Source organism: Myodes glareolus, chromosome 2, assembly GCF_982192425.1.
Source record: "Myodes glareolus chromosome 2, mMyoGla1.1, whole genome shotgun sequence".
Classification (NCBI taxonomy): Eukaryota; Metazoa; Chordata; class Mammalia; order Rodentia; family Cricetidae; genus Myodes; species Myodes glareolus.
Window position 1 is genome coordinate 105,678,032 of NC_142027.1, and position 23,804 is coordinate 105,701,835.

At 53.9% G+C, this 23,804-nt stretch overlaps 2 protein-coding genes across 8 annotated transcripts in view; one reads left to right on the forward strand and one right to left on the reverse strand.

Moving 5' to 3' along the window:
* The window catches only part of Chlsn (cholesin), a 100,638-nt gene that overhangs the window by 57,796 nt on the left and 19,038 nt on the right, over positions 1-23,804 (forward strand). The window lies entirely within an intron of this gene.
* Positions 5,663-21,289, reverse strand: Gpr146 (G protein-coupled receptor 146). 6 transcript variants are annotated; one of them, XM_085683258.2, is made up of 3 exons: positions 21,154-21,289; positions 13,739-13,875; positions 5,663-9,476 (listed from the first exon to the last, which is right to left on the reverse strand). In XM_085683258.2, exon 3 carries the CDS (start codon positions 9,445-9,447, stop codon positions 8,446-8,448), a length of 1,002 nt encoding a protein of 333 aa, XP_085539384.2. In that variant the 5' UTR covers positions 9,448-9,476; positions 13,739-13,875; positions 21,154-21,289; the 3' UTR covers positions 5,663-8,445. The 6 variants fall into 6 exon arrangements, with proteins under 6 accessions (XP_085539384.2, XP_085539387.2, XP_085539395.2 ...); XM_085683261.2 differs by having other exon boundaries at positions 5,663-9,479; XM_085683269.2 differs by lacking the exon at positions 13,739-13,875 and having other exon boundaries at positions 21,154-21,262.

Sequence of the window (23,804 nt, forward strand, 5' to 3'; positions counted from 1 at the left end):
GGCTCATCTCGCCATACTGTGCCAGGCTGGCCAAGGTGAGGGCCAGTGACTCCTGTGACTTTGGTCTTCCGACGCGGCAGTCCAGGGGTCAGGAGGAACAGGTTCACCATGGTGAAGACTACAGAAAAGCCGGAGGGGGACACAAGTCTGGAACTGGGACCAAGGATTGAAAGGCCAGCGTGGGTCCAGCCTCACTCAGCTCATGCTGGATGGCGGAGGCTCTGTATCTGGTGCTTCTTTGTTGCGGCCTAGGAGTCCTCACCGTGCCGTGCTTGGCTCCTCCTGACCACTGCTCGCCACCTCCTCTCCAGCTATCTCTGGTGTCTCAGCTCTCTGCCTGGCATCTTTCCTCACTTGTAGTGACGTGGACACGCTGCTTAGCAGGCTCTTTGGCCCAAGCGCCCACACTGCCTGAACACCAGTTGTTCTGTCCCTTGTCAGCCTGGAGCTCGTCCTCACCTGGCACAGTTAGTGAGTCTGTGCAGGCTGGACCTGGGGTCTGTCGTGGGCCTCATCGTACTGTGTCCCCAGTGCACTGCCAACTGATCATCTCTGGCTGACTCCAGTGGCAGCTGCAGGCCCTTTCTAGGAATTTAGAGATAGATTTGAGTCTGGCATCCAGCTCTGTAACCTTCAGTTCCTGATCTCCCTGCCTCTGCTCCCAAGTTCTGAGGTTACAGGTGTGCACCACCACACCTGGTTCATGCCACGCTGGGGTTGGAACTCCTGGCGTTGTGCATGCTGGTCAGGCCCTCTACCAGCTGAGCCATGTTCCCAGTAATTTTGTTGTTGTTGTTGTTGATGTTTGTTTGGTTTTGAATTTTGTGATGTTTGTTTTTTAAGATAGGGTTTCTCTGTATAGCCCTGACTGACCTAGAATTCAGAGATCCACCTGCCTCTACCTCCCAAGTGCTGGGATTAAAGGCATGCACTTTAATCACCACCCAGCACTGTGCTGGCTAATTTTATGTCAGTTTGACACAGGCTCGCGACATCTGAAACAAGGATGAGAGAAAATTCCTCCATAAGATTGGACTGTAAGCAAGCCTCTAGGGCATTACCTCAATTAGTGATTGAAAGGGAAGGTTCAGACCATTGTGGGTGGTGGTCTTGGGTTCTATAAGAAAGCAGGCTGGGTAAGCCAAGGAGAGCAAGTCAGTAAGCAGCACCCCCCCCCCAAGGCCTCTGCTTCAGCTCCTGCCCCTAGGTTCCTGCCTTGACTAACTTGAGTTCCTGTCTTGACTAACTTCTGTGATGAAATATTCTGTGGAAGATGTGAAAGCCAAACAAGCCCTTTCCTCCCCAACTTGCTTGTGGTTCTAGCATTTCATCACAGCAACAGGAACCCCAACTAGGATGCCACCCTTTGCCATTGCCTCTTTAAATGAGAGAACTTGGGGTTACTCTGTCCCAATTCTGCTCTCCACCCCCCTAGCTGTGGCCCGAGGCTCTAACACTGGGCTGCAGTAGACATGTAGCCTGAGTCAGACACAAGGAATCTCAGAGTGAAGCCATGATGTGACCCCAAGCATGCTGAGCCCTTGGCAGGCACAGTCCTGAGCTGTGTCTGCACCTGAGGCTATTCCCCACCGCCCCAGCTTGCTGTGCAGAGAGAGCTGCCTTGGGGCCGCATGTTTGTGTGCATTTGTGCTGCCTTGTATGAGTGTGTGTAGTCGCAGCCCGGCCTCTCCTGCGCTGTGTTGACACTTTCGGCTACTTTCTCCTTTCTGCGTCAGGGAGGGTTGATTTGGGGCTCCTGGTTTGAGAGGATACAGTCCATCGTGGCAGGAAAGGCAAAGGCACGCAGTGGTAGCTGCTGGTCACATTGTGTCTGTGGTCAGGAAGCAGAGGGAGGCGGATACTTTGTTTGCTTTCTCCTTTTTATTGTCTGGGATGCCATCCTACGGAATGGAGCTGCCGGCATTTAGGGAGGGGCCCCACTTTAGTTAACCCAATCTAGGAAATCCTTGACCAACATGTGAGGTTGTCTCATAGGTAATTCTAGGTCCTATCAAGTTGATATAAACCAGCACAGTGGGCTTAGTACTAGTCAAGGCAGTTTCCTGTGGCTGCAGAGAGCCTGTGTCCTGAATGTGTGGCTGACCAAGAGGGCATCAGAGATCCACAAGACCTGAGGAGATCTCTATCCTCCCGGCTGCCTGCATCTCATACATAGAACTTGGGAACCTGTAGCTAAATAACCTAGGCTCGCTGAGCAGGGCCAGGACCCTTGGACTTCCCCGAAGGCACAGTAAAGGGGAATCTAGGGATGCCTGACAGAATGCCAGGTTCGTGAGACAAGACTCCTGCTAAGAAGCCACTGGAGCCTGGAGAGTGGAGCCTTGTCCATGTTCCCCACATCCTCTGAGTGTCTGCCACAGCAGGTGTGACCTGGGAGCCCCACGTGGTAGCAGTCCCACCCACAGAGCAGCCTGTACACACAACAGCCATGCCTTACCACTGCAGCATGTGGAGTTTTCACCCCTGTTGGCTAGAATGCGGAGGACCAGCCTCTAGGACTTCAGAAGACTGTAGCTTGGGACCTTGTGGGCAAGAAGGCTGCCAGAAAGCAGCCCTGGCTGCAAGTGTCCTCCTCAGCAGAGGGAAGGAATGGCCAGTGACAGAACCCCCATCCCTTTGGGAGCCATGTCCCTCAGCTTAGCCATAGTGTGGCAAAGACCAACTGTCATCCCCAGACCCACATTTGCCAAGGATCATGGGGTAAATGCTTGAAGTCCACCGATAGCAAGTCCATCGGCGGCCACTGGGTGGAGCTCTGGAAACAAGCCTTTTTCAGACAGAAACCGTGAACCTAGCTAGCAAAGTCTAAGACAGGCTGTATAGCTTGAAAGCGAAAGCACTTTTCACATTACAGCATTCTGTACGCGTCTCCCAGGTTTGTGTCATCCATGATGGCGCTGGGATGGCGCTGGCCATCCTTGTCACCTCCTCGGGAGACACTGAGGATCTCCAGGTTCTGACAGGTGCAAGCAGCCACAAATCCAATGGCCCATTGAGAGACTGTTTCTGTCATTCTAGAAAGTTCCTCGGAGCCCCAGAGATAGTGTCTCCTTTCATGGGTCGGGGAGGCAGGCTGCTGGGTGTTCGGAGTGTCCCTTGAGATTCCCAGGGAGCTGTGTGGGTGGTGGACATCCTTTCACAGCCACGGTCCTCCTGTGCTGGAGAGACGCGTCTGCCTGTCTGTCAGAGGACAAGCTGTCTCCACCCTGGCTCTTGTGAGCACACAGGCTGAGGGAATACAGGTGTATGGTTAGCTGCCCTTGTTTTCCCAGCCAATGATCTCAAGGTGGGGACTGAGGAAATGATTTGGTGTTTGTTAAAGCACATGCTACACAGCTTGAGTTTGGGTCCCCAGAATCCATGTGAGTTCTAGGTAGGCATGGCGGTCCACCCATGATCCCAGCCCGTGAAGACAGAGATGGGTCCTCAAAGCAAGCTGGCTGGCAAGACGAGCCATATCAGTGTGCTCTGGGTTTGATTAAAAGATAGACCCTGCCTCTGTAAGTAAGGTGGAAGAACAATCAAGAATGTTACCAACCCCCAACTTCAGACCTCCACATGCGTGATCACCCCCCTCTTCAGACATGCACCCATAGTCGAACAGACATGTATGCACACACATGCATATTGCATACACGCACACAAATGGAGGGAGAGTAGGGTGTGGGGTGGTCAGAACACATGGTGAATGTATTTCCAGCAGGGGTGGGGTTTAAGTTCTTCCCTTTTCCTGAACTGCGGCCTGACTCATCAGCCAGGAGCACCCTGACTCCGTCACTGGGGGCGGCTAGGGGAGCTGAGTGGCAGAAGCCTGACTCATCCAGCCCTCCTTTGAAAGGAAGCCCCAAGACTTGGCTCTGATGTTTCTCAGATTAGGATCGGAAAAAAGTCCCGGAGGCCTCATGCATGCCCCAGAAGGAACCAGTGACTAGATCTGGGAATGTGGTGGATGCTGCCTTCCCTCTTGAGAGCTGAAGTGCATGTGATGGCGTAGCGTAACCTCTGCCACTATTGGACGCCCACCTTAGGAAGTTCCTGTATTCCATGGTCCAGTCCTTTCTGCAGACTGTGGGGGCATGCTAGGTGGCGTTGGAAGCTATGTGCCCTGGGCTTGCGGCCTCGGGAATGTCTCACTTGCTGAGGGCAGTTGAAGAATTTTCCCCATTACCTGAGGAACTCAGTGGGGTATTTCTCAGGGTCCCTGAGTCATACATCTAACAGTGTAGGAGGCCCAGGAGACTCACTGCTGGAGTTCAGTCCTTGCACTGCCCTGGCATGCCCAAACATGGAGAGGACCATGGAGATCCTCCAAAGAGGGTGACCTGGCCTCAAGTTAAGTTGGACCCACTGGATTGGCCTCCCCTGACCTCAGCTCTTGGTTTTGCTGACGCCGGCTGCAGCATAAGAGTGCCGGGAAAAGCACCCCCGATGCACGTTCATTCCCACATGCATGCAGCAAGATCCAGCAGGCTGTGTGCTCTTTGCTGATAGCACCGGGTCTCCTTCACAAACATCATTCCCAGGTTGTCACTTGTTTACTTGTCGCCCAGCACCACGTGCTAAGTAGGGTCAGCTGCTGCTGCTGGGACGGACCCTCCCATGTGTTCCAGAAGCTCCAGGAGAGCTGCTAGGCCATGAGCATACCCTCAGCCTGTCCCTAAAGACGGGTGACATTTGGGGAAGAAGTAGGACAGTGCGTGGGTGTCGCCTTTCCCTTGCTAATCTGTGGCTGGCGGAGTGACAGGTTCAAGTTCCCTCTGTCACCCCTAAGGCTTGCTGATCTGCAGCAACCACAGGGCATGTGGCATCCGAGTAATGCTTGGCTTATCAGCTTCGTGTAATTCTGTAGACAAACTACAGAGTAAGCTAAAAATGTTATTTATATTGAGTGGAAACAACCTTTTAAAGAAAGAGTGTGATATTTATTCATGTGTAATGTGTGCCTATAGAGGCCAGAAGAATGTATTAGATCCTCTGGAACTGGAGATACAGGTGGTTGTGAACCACCATGTCAGTCCGGGGGATTGAACCCAGGTCCTCAGGAAAAACAGCCAGTGTTGTTGTTTTTCCGAGACAAGATTTCTCAGTGTAGCCCTGGGTGTCCTGGAACTCACTCTGTAGACCGGGCTGGCTTTGAACTATGAAATCCACCCGCTTCTGTCTCCCAGTGCTGAGATTAAAGGTGTGAGCCACCACAGTTGGATTACAGCCAGTGTCCTTATAATCACTGAGCTATCTTTCCTGCCCTGAGCAACCTCCTCTTCTCTTGAGACACGGTCTCCTGTAGCTGGGCTCAAACTCAATTCTGTAGCCAACCTTGAACTCCTGTGACCTCCCAAATGATGGGGTTGCCAGTGTGCATCGCTACACCAGGGTCACACAGCTGCTGGAGAGCAGACCTAGGGCTTCGTGCGTGATAAGTAGGCACTCCAGCGCTGAGCTACATACATCTCCAGCCCAGAAACAGCCAGTGTCGAGGGACTGTTTTCTGATTCCTGATACACTTCACATACCCCTAGAAATGCATGTTTTAGGAATCCAGACATTGGGCCTGACTGCAGTGCTTACCACACTGGTGCAAAGCCCTGGTGTTCGATCTCTCCCCACCATTTAAAAAAAAAAAAAAAAGGAACCAGGGTGATGAGTGTTAAATAATTTAATAGTATTCAGATGTGTGAATCTCATCAGTAGTTTCTTTTTCACAGTCACAGAATTTGGCAAATGGATCCAGCCACTGGGGTGGATCCCGTCGGTCAGGAATGGGAAAGCCCCCATCTTCCCGAGAAGCAGACATGCAGTTTATCATCCTGTCCCTGGGTTGCCCTTTGCCGAATGCTTTCTCTAAAGAACAGGTGTCTGTGGTTCCTGGGTATATCTGCCCCAAAGAGCACTGGCTCCGGTTTCCTCTGCCATGTCATGTGACATCGTGAAGGAAATCAAAGAGAAAGGTCACTTTCTGGAATCCTAAGTAACGACACACCGCAGGCTTTCTTGTGAGTTAATGAAAATAAGAGCATTCATCGTAAATTATAACCATCAAGAAGTGTTGACAGCCAAATTAGCGATCCTTGGGGAACTGCGTATCCTGCCTGGCATCTAAAACCCATGCGAGAAAGCATTGTGCGCATGCGCGGCTGTTGCAGTGGCCTCTTCTCTACGTGGTTAGGTTCTTTCCTACTTTGGGAGAAAGAATTGGAACGCAGACAGTGGGGGCTCCCAGGATGAACTCAGCACAGACTCACAGACAGATATCAGAGCACCGGTGACTGTGTGGTGCTTGGGTGGCTGTGGTTGGCCTGGGACGAGGAGGCAGGTGGTGGGAATAGGGTCCTGGGTGGGAGGGCGCATCACACTAGGGGTCTGTGCAGGGAAGGTCTGCATTGCAGATGGCCACTATTCTAGCCATGTGCAGCTCCACCCAAGCAGACAGCTGGGTGTCCACTGGGCTGTCCCTGCAGGACAAGTGGCTAGACAGTTGATGCCAGTCACAGGGTCCTGGATTCTGGTCCTTCGAGGGTCCCCTAGAACATGGTCAGTTTATCCCTAAGGCCACTGAGAAAAATGCAACAAAGGAACATTTGGGCCTCTCCCCACCTTGCTTGGGAATGACTGGGGTGAAGGATTCCAGGACACAGAGCCCTTCCTGGACCTGGGGTCTGCCCCTCCCAGGTCCTCTACCTGGGCCAAAGGGTGTAAAATGGTCAGCAAGGGCAATGACTGCTTTAAGCTGGACACCGATATCATGAACAGCCCCGCCCATCTGAATCCTGTTTCCCCTGTGGCCCACAAAGCTTAGGCTGACTTTATTTGCCCTGACCTTGGCCCCTGGGCTTGCTTTCACCAGAGAAGAACTACAGCTGGCCTGCGGGCTAGGCCCAGCTAGAACCTTCATGGTGAGGGTTCTTGTTTCCTCAGCAAGCATTGGTAGTCGGTGTGGCTGTGGGCTGGGACCCTGGCAGCCTCAGAACCTTCGTTCAACTGTGCGTCCAGGAGGACAGGGAAAGCTTGGCTTGCCATTTTAAAAACCTCAAAGCAACACTTTACAGCCAGAAGCAATTCTGAGACTTTTGACTAACCTAGCCTTGTGGTTTACCCTTGAGAACTAGGCCCCACAGAGCGTGCCCAGTGGATCACAGCTAGGGCTAAGGACCTCGTGCACCTCAATAATTCTCCTTAAGCCAGATTAACTCCGGCACTCACCATCCGAGGGGATGTAGTTTGCATAGAATAGATAAAACTAAACTTACTCTTAGCTGAAGTTCCCAAGCAACTAGGACAGCCTCAGGGCCATGTAGGAAGGCCAGTGAATATGGATCACACCTCACACCCACCCTCTGCGGAGACAGGCAGGTTAGACGATCATATGGAGATCTCTAGAACTTGGGAGCAAGGAGTTGTGGGCTTGCAATGTAACCGTAGAGAATGGGGTGGTGACAGTGATGGGATGGGGGTGGTGGGAATTCTTTTCATGCCCACGTGTTAGAGTAGTTAATTACCAAACACAAGGCCCCAGAGGCATGTGGGTGAGGCCTGGACCCAGACACCTGTGGAAGGCGAGCCTCATCCTGTACCACCCCACAGCTGTGTGAAACCAACCAGGCAGGGCCCTTAACCTGGATGCCAGTCCCTGGTCACCTTGGGGCACCTGGCCTCCTACCATCCTGCCTGGCCAACACTTTACCACATCCAGAGCTCTGTCCTGGGGTCCTACGGTTTCTACGCTAAGGAGAGAGTACTTTCTTCTGTTTACTGATGTGCATGTATTGAGGCCCTGGAAGGACGGGCCTGTACTAAGTTCTCTAGGAGAGAGGTAGCCAGGTATGTGTGGCTGGAGAGAGGTCCAGCACGCACGGCTATCGCTGTCAGCAGTTCAGGCCCGACAGGCACTGTCCTGTCCTCAAGCTGTGACATCGGTACCAGCGACAGCCATGCTCCCTTGTGCTGTTTGTATCTTAATATCAGGCGTTTTCTAACACTTCTTTTTATTTAATAAAAAAGAGAGAGGAGAATCAAGTATTGTGTCAATATGAAGTATAAATACTGGCTTTAGATTTCATCACTTCATTTAGAAAGCCCAAATGCCAGGGAGGCCAAAGGTCAGCCTGCGTTGGAGGACATGGACCTTGAAGATGTCCCTGGGAGAAAGGCACACACCTTGCGGGGAAGGTGGGGAGGTTAGTCAGAAGCAGCCCGTTAGCACAAGGCACCGCCGCTTTCCACAAGGCAGCGTCAAACCAAGACTGGCCTTTTAGGGGGGCACATAGAACATGTCAGAGAAGTGCCCCCCGTGCCATTCTGTTCTCAGCGTGTCTCCTGGGGGTGGCAGCGCCGTGCTTGGTGAACAAAGTGCTGTGCGTCCAGGTGGATTTTAGTGTTCCTTGTGGTCAAGTCCTCTCCTGGGACTGAAGACCAGGGAGGGGTGAGCTACGCCTGTGCCATCACCTGCTGGATCCCCACAGGGTCAGGGGAGCAGTGCCGGTGCCCACAGTGTATTCTCTTCACCAACCGTCGGAGCTTGCCGGGGAAGGCTTTGTTGATGTAACGGTAGAGCAACGGCGTCACGGAGCTGCTTGAGAAGGCCAAGAACTTGGCCAAGTCCTTAGCAACCTGCAGGATGCCCAGATAATGCCCCTCTGTGGTCCTCCCCCGTGAGGCCAGCACTGTGTGCCCCAGGCTCAGGTAGTAAGGCGTCCAGAGCCCAAACTGTGTACACACGGTGGCCACCAGCAGCCTATGCACCGAGGGGTCCAGCCTGCTGGTGTCCTGGTCCAGGGGCGTGTCTTCCTTCCCAATCCTTGAGATGAGTGCCAGCGCATACAACACAGCCAGGCCTGGCACCACATAGCCGATGAGCACCAGGATAGCGTCGGCGGCCTCCGTGTTCTGCATCCGGGCACACTCAGCGATGCGTGAAGACACATGGCTGCAGATGTAGAAGAGCAGAGAGGAGAAGCTGGTGAGCATGGCCCCACCCCAGACGAAGCCACACACGTGCCGGGTGTTGTACACACTGGCCATGTAGGTACGTGGCAGGGCACGTTCGATGTAGTAGTCAAGGCTCAGCAGGGCAGTAGAATACATGATCACCAGGGAAGCCACATTGAACAGGATGAGCAGTGTCACATGGGCCTCGCTGCTGAGGCTCCACAGGGCCCACCTGGAGTGGGCGGGGCCCAGCAGGTATGCAGGTGCCAATGCTGAGAGCACCAGCCCGGCCACAGCCATGTTCACGAAGTACACATCCGGCATAGTCATACTGTTCTTACTGGTCAGGTTGGCCAGCACCAGCAGGGCATTGTAGCCCAAGCCCACAGGGACACCTGCTCCCAGGTAGAGAAGCGAGAGGACCCAGAGCCCCAGACGCAGGTTCCGGCACAGCGGCTCCTCGCCCCACGCTGTGCTGTTGAGTGGGCCACAGCTCCACATGGCAGGCAGCTCACCCCAGCTTCACAGCTCTGCTGAGAGAGAAGGAACAGAGTTAGATCCAGGAAGTACTCCTGCATATGTAGGGGTGTGTGTGTGTGTGTGTGTGTGTGTGTGTGTGTGTCTGCAGGCTGGAGCCAGGCCTCTGAGACTTCAGGGACATTCACAGCCATGGTGAGACTCCTGGACCGTTTCTGAAGGAAATCAGAGTTCCAGGTGAGCCACCAGACTCCTCAGCAGAAGCCTTTAGAAGCATGTTACACGTGCCCTCCTGTGCCGTGGCCACACCAGCCGTGCCTTGGGCTTCTCACCACCATCAGAACTCCTGCTGCCTTTGGCACTGGGGGCTTTGGGGGGACAGAACCCGCACAACCTCAAACCACATCCTGTGCTGGGCTGCCCCAACCACCGTCCTCACCTGATGGCTGTCCCCACCCACTCTCGTGTCTGCCTGGTGCACGGTATCAGGTGTCCCCCAGCACAAGCACACGTGAGCAAATGTGGGATATGAGTGTTGTACACCTGTAGCCCCCCCCATACCCTGCGAGCAGGGCCTGGAAAAGCTACTGCTCTGGAGCTGTGTAGCAACCGGAGGCCCAGGCGCCTCTAAGGCTGGTGATGCCTGGGGGCCTAGCGTGGATGCTCCATTGTGCCCACATAATTTTCCTCAAATGGCTGGCCCTTTGTAGTTAACTCTTGAGGCTTGCTGGGTTTGTGGGCACCCAAATCCACCAATGCTGGGAGATGTGGGAGGCCTGGGTGAGCCCAGGCATTCCTTTTCCTCCCCCAGGGTCACTGACCTATGGGGCAGCATAGAGCCCGTGTTGCAGTCTGTCCAGTTAATCCTGATGTAACTAACGAGAGTTTGGCAAGTGCATCTACAGAGAGCATTCCTCTTTACTTGTTCTTCAGGGACATGCTCTTTAGGGGAAACCTTACATTCAAACCGTACTTCGGTCCAACCAGACCCCCTGCCCACACAACCAAAAAAGAGAAAGCATCTGAACAGACACACTGGAAGCGAACATTCCCATTTCCCAGAGTGCAGGGGACACAGCTAGGAAGCCAGGCTGCTGGTGTTGGCGCTGGTCCTGCCAGCCTTAGGCCCCCACTGGGAGGAAGCTGTGCCACCCAAGCGCTGTTCTCCACTTGCTCGACACAGCATACAGGAGGGTACGGACTGTGCTATGGGTCAGGGCATTGAGTGGCAGGTCCTCCTGCCGTGAGGGACACTACAGATGCACAGGCTGGCAGCAGGGTCCGGGTGGGATGGGGAGGCTCATCGGGAGGAAAATGGAGAGACCCACGCTATAGTCTGTTCCAGTGATAGCTATCACTCTGATGCCAGGTGCACTGTGCATTTCTGGACATCAGCTTGTACCCTCTTCCTCCCCAGGTCAGGCACGCAGGGTTCAGCTTAGCAGGTAATGCTGGGACCCTCATTTGGATGCACATGAGAGGCTACTGAGTAAAGACACTAGTAAGTCCTAGCCTGTGCCCCCAGCAGCTAGGACAGTGGATGAACAAAAAGCAAGGCCATGGAGTGGGGTCCTGGGAAGTGCTATAAGTGGCTCTGCCCTCCTTCAAGGACAAATGCTTGCTGTATCCTCCACCAGACATGGGTTTCACTTGGTGACCCCCCTGCTTGCTGTTTCATGGGAGGGGGCTAGAAAGTGGCTACTGGGGGTTAGTGTACCCCAGCACTACCCTCCTGGCTCCCTCCTGAAGGTACCTCTTTGTGGCTTCTCTGTTATTCTGGTCACTCTGCAGGGTCTACTTTGCTGTTGCTTCTGTTCTGCAGCACCTCCCTGCACACTCAGCACAGAAGGCCCAGTCTCCAGGCACACTGGCTCTCCCAGGCTGCCTGGCTTTGTGGCCAGTGGTGGCTGAACAGAGCACACATTATGGGAATCTCATCCACCAGACCACAGCTCCACGGTCTCCAGGGAACAGTGGGTATTCTGTGGCCACTGTGGCTGATATTAGTGAGTGTTCTGTCCTCTCCTGGTCACCAGCCCACAGCCATGTTCCTGCTGACCTGGTCTTGTGTAGCTGTATGGACCCAGGCTTTATGGCTATTCTCCACCTGGTCCCCTTTCAACCCTCCTTCCTCAGCATGGAACAGAGCTATGAGAGCCCCCGGGTCCCCTGATGAGAACAAGCTCCCCAACACTGACGACAGGGACCGTGCCCTCCAGCTCTCTCAGACCCTGCATCTACAGCACTCTTATTTGAGTAAACCTGTCCAGGAACTCAGGTTCTGTTCTGTCCCTCCATGTCTGTGAGACTCTCACTAGTGGCAGGCTATCAATTCTCTCCTCCCATGGGGCTGCCCTCCCTGGCTTGCTCATCCTCAGCCCCACTCAGCCAGTAGCAGTGAGTGACAGCCACCAGGCTCCTACCTTTATCACAAGTCCCTCCTTCCTTTATACTGTGGACTCCAGAGGCCAGCAGCAGGCAGCATGGCAGAGCCAGGGCCCGTGTCTCGGGAATCCCAGCCACTCTGCAGCAGCCAGCGATGCGCGTGAGCGTGGCGCACACTCCTGCTGCACTTGTTTTCCTTGAGTCAATTACTCACGCGGTCGCTGCCTCCCTTGGCAGGCGTGGAGGCCCCTCCCTATCTGTGTTTACAGCTGGTTTCGAGAGGGGAGGCGGCACTTGGATAGTCTGCCCTCCAGAGCAAGTGTGCTCACACCCTCTGCTCTGTGCTTGGGGCCTCTGCATCTGTCCCACGGAGCATCCAGCCCCTGGGGATGGCCTGCAGGTTGGGTATAGGCAGCTCAGGTCCTGAGACCCAGAGCTTAGTTTAGTTCGGCCCTAAGTTTCCTTTTCTCTTGAGGAAATGAACTGAACAGACGTTTGTCTGTAGAACTGAGGACAAAATAGTTGGACCTCACTGAGACTCTGCCATAGAGATGCTGGCTGCGTTCACTGCAGGCCCAGGGACACACAAGGCTCTTTGAAGGCACAGCAGCAGCACAGGGCAGGCTTAGAATGGAAAACATTAGAGCTGGGGTAGGGGGTCTGTAGCCTCCCACACGTGCATTTCCAGATGTACGTGCATGTGACCTGCTGGGGACCACAAGAGCAGACAGGACCTACTCTTTGGCTACAGAGTGCTGTTCCTGGCAGGACTGCTTGCCCCACTGTGCCCCCATGCAGCCTGGTGGGCACAGCAGCTGCCCAGACTGCTAATGGCCTGCAGTAAGAAGAAGTGGAGCAGGAGGTAGGGCTTAGGGCCTGCACTGGGCGAGCATCTGGGCTCCAGGGGAAGCATCGTGTGGAACAGTGTCTGGTTAGAATTCACTCTGTTCACACGCTACCTGCCATGGCCTGGCCCCTAGGTCTGAGAGCGGCACAGCACCGTTTATCTGGCCTGGATGCCCTGCAGAGGCTGTTTCTGGGCCGCTTGTGGGTGCCGAGCAGCTGATAAGCTTCTTCCAGAAGCTAGGTTTAACTACTGTTCAAGATACTCTTACTCGTCAGAACTCCTATTTCAGATGGGAAAAAAAACCAGAATGGTTGCTTTCATTTATCTTCTGAAAGTGATATTCTTTGCTGTTCACTACGATGTTGCTCCCAGGAGGTGCCTCCTCCTAGCAGGGAGATCCTAAAAGCAGAGTGGCTGTGTGGGCTGCGACATCCATGTTAGGGGTGTAGGTCTGACAGAGTGTCACTAGAGCCTGCGTCCCATCTTCTTTGCCCTGGGAATGTCCCTGTGGCCACCCTGAAAGTGTCCCTCCCACCTTAAGGTGTAGGCTGCAGCTTGGGGAGGAACAGCTGGGTATGGCCTAATGACAGGTGGACGCAGCAGGCAAGGCCCTAGAACCTCACCCGGTCCCTGGGCTTGGCTGCAGAGCTCTGGCCATGGGGACCCTAAGTCTAGGCAGTTCCCCTTGGGACACCCTTCAGGGGGGCTTCCACCTGTTGAGGCTGTAGGCACCTAACACTAGTGTCTCAGTGAGTCCAGGGGCCTCAGCCAGATGCCCTCCTTAGCCACAGAAGGGGATCAGGGAGGCTGACCTCCATGGCGTGTGGGTGTGGATGTGTTCACAGGCCTCTCAGGGTTCCTATCTCCCTACATCTTCACTTCCTTCCTGTTCTCCTTGCTGTTGGAGAAGATGGCCTTCCTGTAGCCAGTGAACAATGATTTGGTTTCTACCCTCTGACCTGGGCTAGGCTGTCTTTCCAGTTAGCCAGGCCATCTGGTAATTTCCTTCCTGAGAAACTGGCTCACACACCAGCGGGAGACTGTGAAGGAATATGATGGTCTCCAGAGAGGTGTAGTCTGTACCTGACAGTGTCCGGGAAGTTCCAGGGAGGCGGCACCCCAGGCAGCAAGGTGGGGACAGCTGAGCTGGAAGCCTAGCAGGTGTCCGCCACACTCTGCAGTGTTCATTCATGACCCAGCTTCTGGAGCCCCTCCAACTGCTGCAACCAGGGAGAAAACATTCATTCCCTCCAGTCAAAAAGCACTGCCCACCGGCCCATCACACTTCAGGGTCCCTCCCGCCCCTCACCTCTCAGCCATCTTTCCCAGCACCACCTTCTTCCGCTTGTCTCTCTCGCCCTCACCATGCCTTCCTTCCGCTCTCGATCGGGCTATTCCCATCCCCGAAGCCCTCCCCCACAATTCCTGCCATTTCTACCCAGGTTTCCTTTGATTTCCCACATCCCTCAGACATAGTACCAGGTCACACCTCTCAGGCCAGGCCAGGCTAGCCCCTGACCCTGTCATTCCTCCTGCTTGTCAAGTCACAGGCTCCTCACACTCATAGCCCAACCTTGCTGAGTCCCTCCACCATTGAGCGGCCCCCACACCATCAGAGGGGCTCTTGGTCTCTTCTGCCCTCCCTGTCTCTGAAGGCCCAGCCTCCCCGCAGCTGGTCTGTTAAGTTAGTTTCAGGCTCCACTGAGTCCAAATGTGTCTTCCTCTAGAAGTACCCCCAGAGGATGCTGTGGCAGCCCACACCTCTCCCTCCCTCTCCACATGGCCATGATGCTGCCCACTAACCCTCAGAATCCGGCCAACACCAGGCCCACGCTCACTCCCATCTTCTCTGGGCGCCCTCATATAGTAGGTCAGCATGTCCCTCATTCTGGCCATCTCCTCACCCCAGAGGGGAACTTTGTCTAAGCGAGCAAAGGAGCTAGGGCCACACAGGCCTTAGGCTACCCAAGAGGACTGCAGTCAGTTCGTTAACAAATTCATTAATGATATGGTGATTCACCTGCCCTCTTTCATACTTGCTTTTGTTTTCTTAATTACATTCATAAAAGGGTAAGGGGGTGGAATGGATCAGTCGCCAAAGCACTTGTGTGCAGACATGAGGACCAGACCTCCAGGATCTGTATAGAAGGCTAGGGGTGACACACTGTACGTCTGTAACCCTAGCACTGGGGAGGCAAAGCCAGGCAGATCCCCAGAGCTTGCAGGCCAGCCAGTCTAGATGAATCAGTGAGAAGTGAGACTGTCCTCAAAAATAAAATGGAGAAGACGGCACCGGATGTTGACCTCTGGCTTCCACATTCCTGCCTTTTCTCTCTCTCTCTCTCTCACGCGCACACCATGAGACTAGCAACAGAAGCACAACCTCAGCTGAAAACTCTTAAGGTTCCAGCATGTGAAGTCAGCAGAGGACGAAGGAGAGGGCGAGGAGGCCAGCCTCATTGAGCATGGGGCACATCTGCTGTGTGGAGGACAGAGATGGCCCTTACTCAGCTGGAGCCCTCAGCATGTTGTCTTCCCCTCCTCTCCTCCTCTGTCCCACAATGTAGCAAAGGGAAGAGCAGGGCACAGGTGTCACAGAGGGCTGAGAGCAGACCAGACCAGGCATCGGGACCACGGTGTGGGAGGCGCTCTTGCGTGTGACAAGTCCAGATGGCACTGAAATTTGCTTGGGGCCCTTGCAAGGTGTTGCCAGAAGACTGGAGGGAAAGACAATGGCTGCAAAGACAGTCCCTCACCCCAGCCAGGGTGGCAGCTCAGAATAGCCACCAGGGAGGAACTTGGGGCTCTGCATTCCTATTTCCTGCCCAAGCCGCCTTGCTGACTCCGGGATGACCTCAGCCAACCTGTTCGTCACCCTTCAAGTCTGACAGAAAGGCCGCGTAATGAGCGCCGCCTCCATCCGGGTGAGGTGAGGCCTAATTAGTACTTGGAGCTGAGCAGGCCGGTGGGCACCTAGGCGGTGGCTCTTTCCTCAGACACTACCCTTGAGTTTCTGAGGACTTGGCTGCGGGCCTCCTGCTGGACAGCCCTTCCTGTCCAGTGCCCTCAAGGGTGGGAGGCAGAGATGCCTTCCTGCAGCCCCGTTATCTCCCCCATTCTGGGCCATCCCAGAGCACTAAAGAACGTAAGCCTCATCTGGATCCCAGCCCATGGAGACCTGCAAGATGGAATCTTTAGCAACACAGCTCTCCTCTGTTGACCTGAGTTCCTAAGAAGTGTCTATCCAGGCTGGGCCCTGAGCATTTAACTCCGGGGCCTTGGGTTTTGTTGGGACAAGGGTTTCACTAGGTAGCCCAGGCTGGCCTCAAATTGTGATCCTCCTGCTTCTGCTCCCTGAGTACTGAGATTCCAAGTGTGCCCAGTATGTCTGGCTCACCCTTGGACAATCTCAAGGCCATTGATCAGGGCACTCTGTGGCACTACTGCCAATCACCAGGTCCCTGCTCAGAGCTGGGTGCAGACAGGACTGAGTGTCACAGCACCCTGTGGTGTTTGCTCCACTGCACAGCCCACCCTGTGGCACCCGTGATGAACAGCAGGGTCATATGCTACAGACCAGAGGATCTGGGGTCCTGAGCATCAGGGATCCAACAGTGTGGATGCTCCTCTCCTTAACTATGCCAGGGCTAAGATGGCAGTGGCCACTGGGCCTGAGTGATAGAATGGGATAGAAACAGGTGCACAGTGGGCACTGCTGTCCCTACAGGGAACCTAGGGCTTCTGTGTCCCTAACATGCCACATCAGGGTGTTTCAGGCACGGTTGTGCTAGCCCTAAAAAAAGGGTTGAGGTTCTGTTGTTACTATTTGTTTGTTTAAACAGGGTTTCATTCTGAAGGCCAGTCTTGCCTTCAACTCCTGATGCTCTTGCCTCAGCCTCCTGCATGCTGGGATCACAGGCATGAGTCATTGTGCCAAGCCCTGGATAGCATCCTTACTTACAGACGCTGATTAGATCCCTGGCCTGATGTATGCTGCACTGCAGGAAGGAGTGTGAAAATGTGGGTGTGGCCTGCTGGACGTGGGGGTAGTGAGGCTGTGGGCACAGAGCTCTTGGGACACTCAGCCCGTCTTCCTGTGGCAGACAGGCACAGGGGCTGAGGCTTTCGTGCCAGCCCTTATGCCCCTCTGGTTAGGAGGTCATTGCCACCCATCCCTCAGTTTCCCCAGATTTAGATTAGGAAACTCCTCCCAAGCATGTGAGTGTGTGGTGGAGGGGGGAGGGAGGAGATAAGGCACCGAGGGTGCCCTTGTGCTAGCTAAGCCCAGGAAATACTGGGCACAGCAATCTAGTCTTTTCCATGGCTGTCATGAGAGCAACAGAAGCTGGTCTGTGACCTTTCGCTCAGACTCTGTCAACTGACACTTGGGAAGAGGAAAACGGAGGGAGGTTGGGCAGGAAAGCACGTGGGCTCAAGAGACACACTGCACATGAGCCTTCATGGCGGGTGGGGGGGGCGACGGGGTGGGGACGACGGGGGGCGGGAGTGCGGCTACCAAAGCAAATGTCAAGAAAGGCCTTCCAGGATTCACTCTGGGGACATGGCCACATGTGGCAGAAGCTTTGCAAATGTAGTCTGCTTGGGCTTGGGGATGGCACAGGGAGCCTCTTGGTGTTACTCTAGTATTAAACCACAGGATAAATAACTGGCTTTGCTGGCTTGTATTCACTGCTTTCCAGGGAATGTGGAATTGGGAAGGGAAGTAGTGGGGGGGGCGAAGAGGGTGTTCCACTTGTAACTTGAAGTTCTTGAAGCTTTGCGTCTTGCAGTGGACCCCTCATGGGGCTCCCTGCTCAGCACAAGCACAGCAGTGACCCTGCTCGGGGTCACAGTCTCTAAGGACAAGAGTCCATTCTCAGGCTGACGGTGAAAAGCATTTCAAGGTGAGACTCTTGTCGTCTTTTCTGTATGTCTTATTCTGAGAGTCCCTGGGGTCTAAATTAGAATGTCACTAGGGAATTTCTCTAGCAACAAAATGACCAGACTGAGTGAAAAATAGTGATCTCCTATGACAGTGGGTGGCCAGAAGTAGCCAGAGGCAGCAGCCCCCAGAAGAGACTGGCAATGCTGGCAGGCCCAGACCCAGAGGGTCTTCCTGTTCCTATGTGGCTGGAGCAGACTCATTCATATTGCGTATTTCAGTCCTTGTCTACTAATCAGGCAATCCCATCCTCTGCTGGGCATCTCTGTAGCCCGCTGCCCCACAGTCCAGCACCATTTGTCTACTAGGTGCCATGGCACAAGTCTGGTACCCTCCCTACTCAAGAGGCTGGGGTAGGAAGATCCCAAGTTCAAAGTCAGTCTGGGTTACAGAGTAAGGTAAGACCAGCGTGGGCAACTTAGAGAGACCCTGCCTTAAAGTAAAAAAAGGTCTGGAAGGTGTGGCTTAGCAGGAGGTGGCAGGGCTGAGGGTGATTCAGCAGGAACCACTTGCCTACCTTCATCCTCAGTATCATCCTAAAGAGAGAAAAGAAAAAAAAACAACACTCTTTTTCATTACAGGTCCTGGCCTACCTAGGGTCTCAAAAAATCCAGGAAAAAAAAGAAAAAGAAAGAAATCGAGACGAGACATTTCACAAATCTAATCATTAGGACTGGGAGCAGTGCCCCATTGTTTATAGGATTGTGTTTTAACTGTTACACCTGTGTCCATTAGAAACTGAGGCATAGGGCTGAAGAGGTGGCTTTGGGGATCAGAGTACTGACTGCTCTTCCAGAGGATCTGGGTTCAATTCCTGGCACCCGTGTGTTGGCCCACAACCTCTGAAACTCCTGTTCCAAGGGACCTCATATCCTCTCTTGACTTCCAAGGGCACGAGTCAGCCCCTTGGTTCACATATGTACATATAGGTCAGCCCACCCGTGCATATAAAGGCCTTGCTCCCTGCTCATCTGGTATGTCTTTGAGTGCACCTTTGGGGACACCTCTTTGACCCTCCTCTCCTAAGACCCTCCGCCAGGCACTGGATGAGACCATCTCCCCAATGGGACGCCTTCTCTGCTGTGCCCCAGTGCCTGGCCAGAGATATATAGACGTAAGGACAGCAGACCTGGATATGGTGCCCCCAGTAAAGGACTGTGGCCGTGCCCTAACTCCTTCGACATTCAGAGCTCTATACGAACGATCACAGCGGGCCTTCAGATGCTGTAGGCCTGATGGGTTATTTTGTTATCAAGTGGCCTGCTGTGCACCAGGAGATGCTCAACTTTAGTTGCGTGTCTGAAACCAAAGTGCTTCAAAAATGACTTCTAGATGTTTATCTCCCTTTGCAGTAGTGACCAGAAGCCTTGGTAAACAACGCTCGCTCTGCTGTAGGAACTCATGGCTCAGGAAGGCAGGGGCTGTGGCAGGCTTTCTGCGCACATGGATTGCGCAGGCTAATTCCTGTAGCCACCCCTGCACCTTCCTGGCATGTGATAAGAAAGCCAAATGACGTACATGAGTGGTTTTGATTCTCATAGCCTTTTGCTTTTCACAGTTCACAATGCAGAGGAAGGAGAATGGGCCAAACATTCAGCACAGCACCCTCTCTCTGTTTAGAGAGGCTCAAACTTGGACCAGGCAGCCTGCCTGAGATGCATAAATACAGCAGCACCCTGTATTTATTTATGCAGAGGAGCCCACCTCCTGCCAGCTGCAGGAAGCTGCATGGGGGATAGATAGGTTGGGACCAAACCACCCCTGCCTCAGAGCAGGCAGGGTGCCTACATGGGACCCTGGGCTGTGTCTCCCCTGGAGCAAGATGGAACTCAGGCTTTTGCTCTCAATTTACTCGGTAACTTGACCTTCTTCCCTGACTAACAAGGTTTGAGGCCTTCTCAGACGCAAGATGGGGGAAAGAAACAACAAAAACATAAATAAGAGGCATCCTGTGAACCGCAAAGAGCAAACTCAGCACAGAGAGATTCTCCATTTCAGTCACTGGGTAGGCACACACCCCATGCGGGCTCCGATAGCCTCCAGCTTCTATCTGATGTGGCTCCACCTGCAGGAAGCGCTGGAAGCCACAGATCTTATCATGGCTCTGCTGGCTATTTTTACCACCCTGTCACAGTAGGTCTGGTCACAACAGTTGCTGGCTGGGTTTGCTTTGGTCCCAATGCAGATGGGAAACTCCTAGCCACTCCTCCTGTTGGTATGAACGGGCCCCAGGGTGAGCACTGGGGTGCACAGGTTGTCATTCTGCCCCTCTGCGTTGTCTTAGGGTGCGGGGGCTCTGTCAGCAACATCTCAAACAAGACAGAAAACTCAGTTTCTCTTTGCAAACTTAGTCCCCTCTGCCCTATGAAGCTTCAGGGGTATTGGAGTCCTGGGCCTTTGACAGCCTAGGGATCGATGTGACCCAGTGCTGGCCAGCCAGACTTTCAGGTTAGTGAAAGCCCAGCGTTGGCTGTAGGGAACCTAGGAGCCTGCAGGCAAGAGGAAGTAACTGGGGCAGGTTTAGGGAAAACAGAAAATTCAGTCATGAGCACTTACTCTGTAGACCTGTGTTCTACTCCCCAGAGGCATGGCTTTGCATCTCAGTATGTTTGGGCCACTAAAGGAGGGAATCATTACCACTTCAGAATTCCAAAGTATATCACAGGTGAGGAGGAAAGTCCAGGGAGCAACAAAGTCCTTCTTCCAGCCTGTGAGCCACACAGGCATTTACCCCCAACTTGGCATTTACCATTCATTTCTCCACCACCATATAGATCTGCTCAGCCTACACCTCCTGACCTAAATCCCCGTAAGCCCTCACATAAGCTCTGGGTGCATGTGTCTCCTCTTTCTCATGAATCCACACCAAGTCCACCCTGACACACTGTACCCTGGAAGACACCAGAGATCTGGACCTTGTGGTAGGTATTCTTCATACCCTTCGTGTAATTATTAATAGTGTCTTTTTTTGCACTCTCAGCGGTAGTATCTAGTCCCCTATGTACGAGTGGCGTTGGGACATGGTCAGAGCCATTTCAATGGTATTAATTTACAGCTTTTTAAAGCTAGCTTATCCCCAGGTCATCAATTGCCTCTGATACATACGTGGATGTGGGGGTGGACACAAATGTCCGGCTGCTGGGTCAGGACATAAGCAGGATTGCAGCTCTCAAGTGCGTAATCACAGAAGGGGCGCGCTAAAGTGGCAGGTGTTCCGGACAGCGGGTACCAAGTTAGCCCTAGTCGGCATGCCTGCAGACCTCATCCTTCACCTGGGGTTTCTAGTTTCTGGCGTTGTCTCCCGTGCCTGGTGACTGTCCAGGGCAGACGGCGCCAGTTCCGCTATCTCTATGCTCTCAACCCTCAGAAGAGACGCAGAGGTAACCGTAGAGTCCCAGGAGAGCCCGTCGCGGGCAGCAGATCTGCCGCGCGCCGGGGGTTCAGGACCGCGCGCCCGGCCCCTGGCGCCCGCCCAGTGCAGCCCAGCGCAGCCCAGCGCGATCCCCTCCCGCCCAGGACGGAGCTATCGGGGCTCCCCGCCCCGGGCCCCACTCACCGCTCGCTGGGCGGCGGCCCGCGCACCGGCCACTGGCGGGCAGCTGGGCTCGCAGGAGACAGCGGAGCTCACGGCGCGCACGCCGCGGGGGCTGTGTACACACGTGACCCCGTCCCTCCCCCCCGGGGGCCCGCTGGCGTCGTCCCGCCCGCCGAGCAACGCCGTCAGGCCCCGCCCCCTCTCCCGACCGACAGCTCCTGTGGCCCCGCCCTTTTCCTGGCGCGGCCACTTAGTTCCCCGTAGTCCCCGCCCCCAGTCCGAATGGACAGTCTCCGTGGCCAGCCTGGTCGCCATAACTCAGGCGGCCCGCGCACCTGCCCCCTTCAAGTTTGTGGCTTCCACGACCCGTGACTCCCGGATCCTAGGAGCCTAAGCGATGCGGTCCCGGGGCGGCAGCCTGATCCACTGAGTGTAGCTGCTGTTCATCGTGAAGGTGGAAGGATGCCATTTACTATGCCATGGTTTGGCCTCACACTCTGGATGTGAGGACGTTTTCTTTTAGAGTATTTGCCTAAGTTCAGGAAGCCCTGCGTTTCTTCCCTAGCACCGCATAAGCCAGAGATAGTGGCGCACACATGGAATCCCAGAACTAGAGGTAGAACAGGAAAGATCAGAAGTTCAAAGCCATCCTTGGCCGCGTGTCCTGGGATATGTGAGATCTTGTCTTAAAAACAAACAAACAACAATGACAAAAAATACACACAAGAGACAGTCCACCTGGACATAGTGGTGCCCATCTATTTCCTCAACACTCAAGATAGGAACAAGGAGGCCTGCCATAAATCCAAGGCTGATCTGGCTTACACAGCAAATTCTGGGCCAACTGGGATTACAAAGCAAGACTGTCAAAAGGGAGGGAGGACCCTGGAGTAATAACCCATTTCAGGGCCTATGTTTGATCCCTGGGAACCCATGTCAAAAAGGCATGTAATCCCAGTACTGGGGAGGTGGCAGGCCGATCCCTAGGGCCCCTTGGCCAGCTGACCAGCCTAACTTATTTACTGTTTCAGGCCACCATCCCACTACCCAAAAACAAAAACCCAGTTTTATAACAACAAGGTGGACAGCACCTGAGGAATGACAACTAAGATTGACCTCTGAGCCCTATAGGCACACGTTCAAAAACAAAGCAATAAATAGCCTAAACCCTCAAGATTCCTGTTCGGAGCCTGGGCTATATTACCCATCTCTGGAGTATTGGGCCTCTGGGGGCCTAGCAGAGGGTACCTGTGAGGCTTTTGTTCACAACTAAGGAGTGCACAGATTAACTGAGCCCCTAGCACAGAGGGCCCACTGGGTGTCCACTCTGCAGGGCAGGAAGTGCAGTACAGACTTCAAAGTTAAGGCATCGCTACAGGAGAATCCTGGCAAGAAGACTGTGGCAGAGGGCCACAGCCTCGCTCTGACTCCCATCATGTAGGCTGGTTCCCCAAGCTAGACATCTTGGGTGTGGTAGGGGGTGTGTGCAGCAGTGTCTGTCCTGCTCTGGGGTCCATATTTGAAAATCACTGGAGGTTGGCCTCCCCCGTGCCGCAAGGAGGGCTCCTAAGGGTCAACCCCTGCTCAGGCCACCTTCGTGATATGTACACTATGATCACGAGTCTTATTGCATGCTGCAGCCCAGTGCCCTGCTAAGGCCAAGCACCATGGAAACGCCGGAACTTCCCTTCCCAGGCCACATTCTTGGGACTTGGCAGGTCTTCCTGGCTGTTCTGGAGTGGCAGTCGATAAGATCAACCGCATTCCACAACAAGGGCACTTAGGACTGCTGGGCAGGAACCTGAGAGTGGCCCTGTTTCCCAAGACTTCTCGTTTGGTCTTTCTGGGGTTTGGGGTAGTGCTGGATTTAATCTGCCCTCACCAGACAATCAGCTGGTTCCCCCTTTTCTCTACTTTCTCTTGTGTGTTTGTGCATTGTTGGGTAGATTAGATTCCAGGGGAGGGAATGTTTTTAAGTTAGTTTATTAGTTTTTGATGGGGGTAGGATGTAGCTAAGTTGGTAGAATGCTTACCTAACATGCATAAACCTAGGTTGCGTCCCAGGACAGCACCATTTAAACAAGGTGTGGTGGTGGATGCCTGTGATCCCAGCACTTAGGAGGCAGGAGGATCGAGAGCTCAGTCAAGATCAGCCTTACCTGTAGAGCAATTTTAAACCTAACTTGAGCTACATTAGGCCTTCTCTCAATAAATAAATATTTTGTTTGTAGAGTTAATATAATGTAATTCCACCAAGGGCCTAGTGTATTAGGGACTCTGGGGGGGGGGGGGGCTATCTTGCTATATAGCCCAGGTTAGCCTTGAATTTGTAATCTTCTTGACTGTGATCGACCAGATAAGCAAAGTTGGAGGAGTTGAACAGGGGTGGGGCAGGTGGTCTGAGTTCACTGGAAGCTGTGGTTCCTGCATGGTCAGCCACAGGTCTCATTTTTGTCCGCACAGGTGCCCATGCCCCTTCCTGGTACCCTTCCTATTTCTTCTCATCAGATTCTACCTCCCTGGCTGTCCACCAGGGCTTTTCTGCCCCCCCCCCCCCAGTGGAAGCAGATCTTCCCACTAGTAACGCAAGAAGGGACAGGCTGCATCTCCAACCATATCTATCTAAGCCTTCTTGCCTCAAGATGATCCCATGTCGTTTTTAGTTGCTCTTG

Excerpts from the sequence above, each read along its gene's own strand:
- Gpr146 (XM_085683258.2), bottom strand. The coding sequence starts at position 9,447 with ATGTGGAGCTGTGGCCCACTCAACAGCACAGCGTGGGGCGAGGAGCCG.